At 39.5% G+C, this 9,899-nt stretch overlaps 1 protein-coding gene across 1 annotated transcript; it reads right to left on the reverse strand.

The window, feature by feature from the left end:
- Positions 1–32: 32 nt before the first annotated feature.
- Positions 33–6,662, reverse strand: LOC114312814 (dammarenediol II synthase-like). The gene is made up of 13 exons (XM_082888869.1): positions 6,543–6,662; positions 6,140–6,334; positions 5,271–5,360; positions 4,977–5,171; positions 3,310–3,423; positions 2,732–2,833; positions 2,490–2,588; positions 2,353–2,365; positions 1,286–1,364; positions 1,057–1,200; positions 771–948; positions 253–336; positions 33–68 (listed from the first exon to the last, which is right to left on the reverse strand). Exons 1-13 carry the CDS (start codon positions 6,660–6,662, stop codon positions 33–35), a joined length of 1,449 nt encoding a protein of 482 aa, XP_082744995.1.
- Positions 6,663–9,899: the final 3,237 nt, after the last annotated feature.

The following is a 9,899-nucleotide window of genomic DNA, read 5'->3' on the forward strand; positions in this document are numbered from 1 at the left end:
ATAGGCAAAATGTTTCTATATTGTGCATAATGTTACATACAATTCTTCATGACGACTCCGGTGATTTCCTGTGAGGGTAATTTCCATGGTTAGGAAGTTGTAATCTTTGAAGAACATAACTTTTGAAATAACAAAACCATAAATTCTAAAATTACTAACAACTTTGTGAACTCAATTGACTCAATTGTGTCATTTCTTCCAAAATGTATGAACCATTTTGGGACACACATAAGTGTTTCCAAGGTAAATTACCTGTTGCGGAAAATCACCATCGTCCATCTGTGCATTGATCAATAGCTTTACTTCTCTATATAAAGGTGTTGGATCTCTCTCAGCCTAGTTAATAAGAAATGGATAAAAAAAATTAATATAAGACAATTGTATATAGGTATGTTAACTAACTTATATGCTTCATGATATAACTCTCGAAATTGATACTAACTTGTCCACCATAGATAAGACCCAACATAGCTCATGATGTTTGTACCAGATTTGTTCTGTTTCCTTCCAGCAGTTGATATTTCATTTTCATGCATAAAAATCATCGAAATGAGTAAAACATAAAACTTTGGAAAAAACATAGCATTTGGAATAGTTATATCATTTCTCACATTATTGTTGGGTAGAATTTTTCTTTTTCTTTTTCTTTTTCTAATATATATATATATATATTGTTGTGCCCAGTTTGGAATTGGAACTCATCAACACAGTTTAATTAGGTGTTAGAACCAAATCTATAATTGAACACAAAACTTAGTTATGGAAGTTACCATAGAAGGGCATGATTCCAAGCTCTCTCCCCAACCTCCCTCTTCATTTTGTATTGAAAGCAAAAATTCAATGCCTCTATGAACTACTTGGCTGTTGTTATAAGTCTTTCCGGCTAAAACTAACCCTTCCAGCACAAAAAATGTTCTATAGATGAAGCAAATTCCCCAATAGCCATGCCTACTCATGTCATTGAACACATCAATTTCAGTTGCCACAGCTTTTCATTTTTTTAATTTTTTTTAATGTCTACATATATATATAAATTTAGAAGTGAAACTAACTCACCAAGAACCATTGGGCCATTGTCTCCGCTCACGGAAACCTATTGCTTTTGCCACTGAAATTTCTATTTCTTTCTCCCAATGTGTTGGATGTAAACGTTTGAATGACAATAGAGCATGGATTATAGATGCAGTGCATTCCACATGCCTAGACAACCAATTGATCAAGGTTAATATTAGCTATCCATGGTGTGAAAAATATTTTAATAATAATGAACTAAATTAAAACTTACTCTGTCTCGACCACAATGTCAGCAAAAAGTTCTGAAGGATTCAACATCTCCATAAAGAGAAATGTGATAGTAAAAGTCTCTGTTTCATATTAAACGGTAAAAAGTCAGATTCCTATAAACTATGAAGATGGCTTGTTTGGGTGTAAAATGAAACAAATCACCAGACTAGTATCCTAGTGGTTGGTGGCTTACTCTCATGTGGATTGGTGACCACGAGGAGATGAATTCTTCTATTTGGGGTGACGTTCGGGGGCATGGCCTACCGACTCCTTGTTATTATACCCTAGGTGACTGGGGTCGAACTATGGCTTAAACCAGTCTTGAGGGAGCATTTGTGAATTCTCTATATATGATACTCTGCCTTGTTAGTATTAGAATCCTATTCTAGTTGGATTTATCAATCCCTTGGACAAAACCTATTTAATTTATAATTTTTTTGTTCTTAGTTTTTAGATGTCCAAGTGGATTCAAGTTAGGGAATTGAATTTGATTTCAAAGAAGCCAGATATATCAACATATAGGTCCAGGCTGCTAAAGGTACAAGCTAGCATAACCAAGCTTAAAGATACAGTCAAAGCATATTCTCTCAATCAATTCTATTTATTGCCTTGTAATGCAAAAAGTACTTGAATTGTTTGGTTTTGATTTATGTCAAGTCTCAAAGTACATGCAAACAAAGAATTGGTTTCATCAAATTGTTTTATCTAGTGGGATGTTGGAGTTGATTATGCACTTTGTTGCACACTCGAGCGAGGAACCCCTAAATGATTTATTTTGAGGCAATTTCAAAGTCATAATTTAATTGGGATTAGTTGTCAAGTCACCTTATGGTATCTCCACTATAAATAGGACCTTAGCCGGTGTACCAAAATAAGCATGGAGTACTTTTTGAATACATTGTGTTGAAGGTCGTTTAGTCTCCAAGTCTTCTAAATAATTATTCATACATTGGTGGATTTCCAAAGTTTAAAGGGTAAGTAAAAATGATACAAGCTTTTACAATCTATGCTGAGTGTTTACCCAGAAAGCAGGTAGTGGAACTGGTGGCTACCAAATAGCAAATCCACCACTTTCAGGACTCTATGTGAACAAAAAGGTGTAAAAAAAAAAAAAAATTGCTGTCAGAGTCATGTGCCTACCTCTATGCATTAGAGTTGTAAATGATCTTCGTTGTTAAAAATCAAATATAATATGTATGTTATACCTGTAAGAATAGAAGGACATTCACTGCATCATATACACTCTCATTGTTAGCTTTTTTCCCTGCAATTTCGGTAGGCATTTGCGAAATGGTTAGAAGACACTGCAAAGAAATGGGAAAATTTGGTTATGACAACTTCAAAATGAACAACCCAATGCATGAGATTCCCACTAAAGTGGGGTCTGACAACTCCAAATTGCTAATTACCATTGAATTGTTGTAGTTGTAACATAAAGCAAGATTACCTTCACTGATTCAGCTGTGCAGTCCGCAACTACCCAACCTTGATCTTGATTAGAGAAAGTCCATGCTCCTTTAGTAAAGTAACAATACATGCTCTCGAAATCCTAGTTGGATTTTTTTTATCTTCAAATTTGAAGATCATACAATGTTAGTGAGTGAAATGAAGTCGTTCCATACATTTTGCGCGCACACACACAAAAATCATGTTTTTTTGGTTTTTTGATTTGATAAAAAGAAACATGTGATTCTTTTATGTAAACATGTGCCTTCCTCAGAGAATTCCCATATTCGTCAGCCATATTACTTGCTATAATTGCCTGAGTGGCAAGAGTAGTGTCCTATATTTGGCTGCCAATACTCTGCAATTCAACAAAGTAGTTAACAAAAATATCCTGTTTTCAAATTATAAAGGGTGATTTGGCGTAACTATAAGGTTTGTCAATTGCGTTTCTAGTGGTGCAAGTTTGAATCGCGAAAACCTTTCAAAAAATGGGGATGAGATTGCTTATGTTTTATGCTTCCCAGAATCCATTTTAGTAGGAAACTATTATCGTAAGTTGTAAGTTTTTATGATATAAACCAGCATTTTCATTCCATCTTCAGCAAGCCACAAATAATCGGGAATTCGGGCAAGATGATGCTTGAACTCATTGCCATCAGGGTTCTCTACCCACCAACACATCATTTGCAAACTCTGTAACAAGAACATATTAGACTTGTTTCACACTTCCAATCTGAAGAGTTTCGAAACCGATAACCCATTTGATTTTGTTTGTGTTACTTGCCTTTTCGACACATCCTATGGTAATGTATCTGCTACTCTCTGCTCCATAACGCATGTACTTGACTATTTTTTGGATGGCTCGCTCTCTTATTTTGTTGAAGGACCAACAGTTCATGATCGGCTCACTTAGATAATGAATACTATTCCAAAGGAGATTTTGTATGAAGGTATGATGATAGTAGAGATGCTCTTGCATTTTACAATTTAGTATATATAGGCTTCATTAGGATTGAACATGTTCAAAAATTTAGTTCCATATCATAATTGCAATAATGGTATATTTCCCTAACCTTGCAGCAGTCATGGCGCGCTTTATTCCAATTTATCTCCTCATATGGCTTTGGGTGAATTTCTTGTCTTAATGATTTGACAAGATCGGTGATCGGCCCATGATATTTTCTCCCATACAGGTATGACATGGGCATGTAAGTCGTGCGACAGTAGCACCACATTTTTGCTTAATTTTGCAGAAGAATAGAGTTACGCTTAGACCGAACAAGAAGATGCAAAATTTATTCATTGGATGTCTAGCATGAAATTCAGTCATTTAAACTACCTAATCTTACTTAGTAACCTAGTAGATTATGTAACCTGGAAACTTTGTAACTGGTTTAGTGATCATTAGTAAAACAAGTACAGTTGTCCAGACGAGAGCTAGACTTAGATTGTGTATAAATGTTAGGTTTGATCCTTTTAATTGGTCATTAAATTGAGAGTTTCAAGTACAAGAATGTAGAATGTTTTACATATTTTCTTCAGGTAAAGGATACTCCTATAACTTTTTAAAACAATGAATACAAAATGATAAAATATAGGAAATAAATTTCCCTTTTAGTCACCTGGGTGACAAGGTGAAAATGAAGAGAAAAGCCAGAATTCTGGGGGCAGTGGGTTGCATCTGGCCCATTCATAGACTCCCAACACCTGTAGAAAACGGAGAAAAAAATAATGGAAAGTTACACTTTTTTGCATCACCATGTGCAAATTAGATTTTCAGGTTCAACATCTAAAAATAATGACTAATATCAATTTAGTGACAGTGATATCCACGGTTATATATCACTGGATAAATGTCACTATTATTTTTTACTTCCTACATGCATCTTACACACCATGTGTATACATATAGCATGGTGTAGGTAAAAAACTGTGAAACCCATTTGGTGATATATAGAAATACTATGTGCCTAGAAAAAAATATGTAAAGTTAGAATCTGTGTTTTAGATTTAAATTGGTACCCATAATAAATCTGATCCACACATCTAAGATTTGTGGACTTTTCTGTGTATTTTTTCTGGTTATGTAACTTTGTTGGGTGATATATAACAATTTCTAAATATTATGAATCCTATATTTACGTGGTATTTTATGGATCGACGTAGGAGGTGAAAAAAAATGATTATATGTATATCTGGTGACAAATGTTACTTTCCTTTTACTAATGAGATTGTGTTAATTTTACCGAGAGATGAGTCTTCCCCCAAGAGGGTATTCCAGTAGCACTGCCATTATCAAGTATCCACTGCCGAGCTTTTGTCATTGCCCCTTCTCCATTATCAGGCCCTTCTCCAAGCAAACGCAGAGCAACGTAGTTAAGTGCCGAGCCAATCATGGTGCTATGGGCCTCTATGTAAAATCCCCACCCACCATCATCGTTCTACATAATATAGACATTTGCCACATTTTACATATATAGTTCATTAATGACTTTGATATTGAATATTAAGGTTGTGTTTGGATCTTGAGTAATACATACTTGATGAAGATAGATATAGCAAACCAATTCCTTTTTGTGTTCCCATGTTTGGATAGTATTAATTGCTCCACTAATGTGTAGGATAATGATCTGCATTAGTTATGTTGCCTTACCAACAGTTGGGTCAAAATTTGATTAGTAATTCCATAAGTACGTGTGAAACATTGTGCGTTTGGTATTGTTCTGTTGTGTTAGCTCAAAATGAAAATTGTTAATAGAAATCGAAAACCCAGCGAAATTGGACAAGACGCTTACTAGGGGTGGCGTAAAAAACATTGGGCCTGCATTTTCAGTAGCCCAGTGCCCGTCACTTGCTTGGATGACGCAATTTAATCGAATAGCTTTCCTCAAAGCAATTGTTTTTTTTTTTTTTTTTTTTTTGATCGGCAAAGAAAAATTCCATTAAAAACAAGAAATTTCAGGTACAAGGAAAAAAAAAACGCAATGAGAGAGATTCGAAGAGTAAACATTCACTCTCCTACTACTGCTACTCACGTTTTTACAACCAACCCCTTAGCCTCACGATTTTAAATTTTAAAATACAATAAAAAATAAAATAAAATAAACCACACTCTTGAGCCCCCACCTAAAATATATTTTACAGCTACACTCCCAAGCTTCTATATTCGCCCAAGCTGCTACACACCTGCTACACTGCTACACTCCCATGCTACGCTGCTACAACACAGCTGCACTCCAGCCAACACTGCTACACTCACATGCTGCTACACACCTACTGTTGCTACACTCCCAATGCATAAACTATTATTCACCCATGCTGCTACACGCTAGACCCACCAAACTACACACCTGACTCGAACACACCCCAACCATCAGACTCAAGCAACTACACTGCCACAACTACACACCCCATCAGACTCAAACACTGCAACACTCTTAAGCCCCACGCCTGACCCGAACAACCAGCACCATTGCCGGACACTCAACCTCCATAATTGTCGGACCCTCAGGCTCCATTGCCGTCGATAGCCTCTTCTTGCTTCACTCTCCTCTTCTACATCTGCAGCAGCCTTCTCCTTTGGTTCATAGCCGAAGACAAACACCTAACACCATCGAAATGAACGGAAATCATCCCTCAAATTCCCACTCACATAGGAGCGCCCGAATGGAGATCCAAAACAGCTCTGAATCCTCTACCCCTCAAGCTCCTGCTCGCAAAGAAGTGCCCGAATGAAGATCCTGAAGCTCCCGCTCTGCCTCTCTGGCTCTGCTGAGAACCACCTGGAGCTGCTGGTGCTGTCACGCTAATACCCTGAAAACCCAGTTTTCCATCTTAAACTTCTCCCACGGTTTTCCTCTCCCAAACAGCTCCCTCGGTTTATCCTCACCGACAAACGCTGCGCAGTCCCCTCTTTGTAGGCCGGGCGACATACTTGTACACACCCCATTTTAGACCGACCTTAAGACTCAGACGTCACTGATTGAGCGCTTGGTGATGTTGCATAATGTGCTCGTTCAGAAGTTTTAGAGTCGCGGCCGTGAGCCCTGCCTCCGGACTTCCGAACCCTCTTCTGTGCCTTGTCTCGGTTTGTGAACTAGACTCGGTTTTCTCTGTTTCTTTTCCTGAGGGGAGGGAGAGGTCCAGTAGACCATCTCTCAATGTCCGTAGGCTACTTTTTGTGGCCGTAGGCCATTTTGCCCATTTCGGAGCCCGGTTCCCGGTTTTTCGGGACCGTTGGCCGTGTGCCTCGGTTCGGGACTGCCTAACCGTCTCCGTTTACTCTGTTTTTTGGCATACTTCTTATTTGCTCCCTTTTGAGGGACACTAGGGTCTCGGAAACCCACTTCGTGGCCGAACGCCACTTTCGGTGCTTAACAGCCCATTTTCGGGATCCCAAACTGCGTGTTTTGGCCCCCGAGCATTCGTTTTGCATCGGTTTTTGCTCATTTTTGGCAGGTACCTCTGTTTCATCATTAGGAAGGTCACTGAAGGGTGGGAGGCTAGTAATTGTTGCAGCAACCAGTTATCTCTCCTCCGAAGCCTCCCGGCGCCCGTTTTTCTGACTTCCGGGCCAATGTTGAACACCCTGGGGTTAGTGTTGCCAACTTTCAACCACATATCTGTGATCTACACACCTGGGAGGCCCCTAAAAACCCATGGCCGGCCAGTAATTGTAAAATTACTTTTTTACCCCTCTCTTCCGAGCCAATGTTGAACACCTTGGGGTTAGTGTTGCCAAATTTCAACCACATATCTGTGATCTACACACCTGGGAGGCCCCTAAAAGTTTATGGCCGGCCATTAATTTTTCTTTCCATTTTTGCCCCTCCTCTTCCGGGCCAATGTTGAATACCTTGGGCCCACTTTCTTGAACTTTGAACCACATATTTGTGATGTACATACATGAGAGGACACCAAAAGTTGGTGGGAGGCCAGTAATTTTGCCGAAAAGCCAACTTCTTTTTGGTCAAAAGTGGTTCAGCATGAATCCGGGAAGGAGAAAAAGCTGCGCGGCTTCACCGAAACGAGCGTAAGTCTTTGCACAAGAGGAATTAAGATATGAGGCCACCACCATTGGAAAGCTTACTTCCGGGGCTTCATTTTGCACTCAAGAATCTCCCAAGTCCAAGTCCGGGAGGGAGAGATGTGGTTGGTTGAAGTCCGCTTGGACTGAATCTGCGCGGCTTCACGGAAAGGGGCATAACTTTTTCTACAGGAGGAATTTTAATGCAAGGTTTGCGCCATTGGAAAGCTAACTTCTGGGGCTTCATCCTAGGGGGTGGCCGGCCATTTTTTCTGGCCGGCCGGCCGTTTTTTTCTTTGACCTAGCCGGCCGGCTATATTAAGTGGCCGGCCGGCCACCTGCAGAAAAAAGTACTTGGCCGGCCATGTTCCTCTCTCTGTGTGCTTTACAGCTGTGCAGCTGTTTCCCCCAGAAAATATCCCAATCCGGGGGATATTTTGTGGGGGAAAGCTTACCTCCTTTTTGCCCCACCTTTACACCCTCTTTTTGTCCATATAACCAGCTGGTGGCATCACATTTGGGGGTTAGAAAATTTGTTCTTCAAGCCTCAAGATCCATATCTCCCTCCATCCTTCTCATTTTCCTAAAAAACCTTAAGTCCTACACCTTGTTTTCTTCATCACCTCCAAGCTCTACCATCACCACTTCATTTCCAGCAGCAAGGAGGGCTTCTCAAAGGCTAAAGGAGCTACAAATTGGTCCAAGAAGCAACAAAAGACTTGTCTCCAAAGGTGAGTTGCCATTTTCTCTTTCTTGAGCTTTTCTTTGCAATATTTCTTAGCCTCTCCTTCTTATACATTTGAGCTCCGACCAAAACTGAAAGTGACCCTCTTTTGAGCTCATCTTCACTTTTCATTAAGGGCTCAACCCTGTTTGAGCCCTCCATGATGCACTTGCTTCATTGATCCTCTTATATGTCACAATCTTGCATGCTATTTTTGGCCCATGAGAAATTTATTTTCGAGCATGTTGTAAACTGATATTAGGCTTATTTTGAGCCCCTCTTCAACATTGAAGAAGGGCTCAACACCATTTGGGACTTCCATGTTGTACCTACCTTTATACTCCTCTTTTCTTCCCCATTCTTGCATGTTTAGTCAGCCTACCATGCTTTTGTTTTTGGCCATTTTACAGTTCTGAAAAAGTTCTTATTTTGGTCCATTCTTCACATTTCATTTAGGTCCTTTCATGGTTTGGGGCCTCCATAGGTCACTTGATGTTATATCTCTCTTTTATTCCCCATTCTTGCATGTTTAGTTAACCTACCATGATTTTGTTTTTGGCCATTTTACAGTTCTGGAAAAGTGCTTATTTTGGTCCATTTTACATGTTTTATTAAGGGTCTTTGGCTGTTTGGTGATTATTTTATATACTTCATGTTATAGCACCTTTTGAGCCTCATTTTGCATCACATTTTTAGCATGTTTGTATACTGATTTTGAGGCTGCCATATACTGTAAATATTCATATTTTTGGTCCCTCTTCAGTGTTGTAGAAGGAAATTTTTCAGTTTGGGTTTTGCTTATACCTCTTGCTTCATTACCCCTCTTTTGGCCCCTATTCTTGCATGCCATTTTTGCCATACCTATGCTTTCTGTTTGGCTATGTTTATAACTGTGAAAGTGCATTTTTTGGGACTGTCTAGCTTCTGTCTTTGCATTGCATGTCCATATTGTGCATGTTTGGCATAGCTATAGGCCATTTCGGGTGCCTAATGTTGCATTTCGGGACAATTCCATGCATTTCATGTCATTTCGCCTCATTTCGGGACTGTTTTCCCCCATATTTTACTGCTGAAATTCCATTAGAATGATTGCCATCATTTCCATGTCATTTCATTGCATTCTGCCACCGCCTCGGTTTGCGTGCCCGTGTGCACGCATTTCGAGGCACTTCATTTTTATCCAACGGCATCCTATGTGAGTGTAGCTGAGGCTCACTCATGTTGGTATAAGCCCATATCATGTTTTCATGCCATTTCATTGCATTCTGCCATCGGCTCGGTTTGCGTGCCCGTGTGCACGCATTTCGAGGCACTTCATTTTTATCCGACGGCATCCTATGTGAGTGTAGCTGAGGCTCACTCATGTTGGTATAAGCCCATATCATGTTTTCATGCCATTTCATTGCATTCTGCCATCGC

The sequence above is a fragment of the Camellia sinensis genome, chromosome 9 (genome assembly GCF_055761805.1).
Source record: "Camellia sinensis isolate YWXY chromosome 9, ASM5576180v1, whole genome shotgun sequence".
NCBI lineage: Eukaryota > Viridiplantae > Streptophyta > Magnoliopsida > Ericales > Theaceae > Camellia > Camellia sinensis.

Coding starts and splice junctions, on each gene's coding strand:
- LOC114312814 (XM_082888869.1), bottom strand. CDS start 6,662: ATGTCGCCCGGCCTACAAAGAGGGGACTGCGCAGCGTTTGTCGGTGAG. Junction 5,172..5,270: donor GCTATATCTATCTTCATCAA/GTATGTATTACT, acceptor TATATTATGTAG/AACGATGATGGTGGGTGGGG. Junction 337..770: donor TGGAATCATGCCCTTCTATG/GTAACTTCCATA, acceptor CTTATTAACTAG/GCTGAGAGAGATCCAACACC.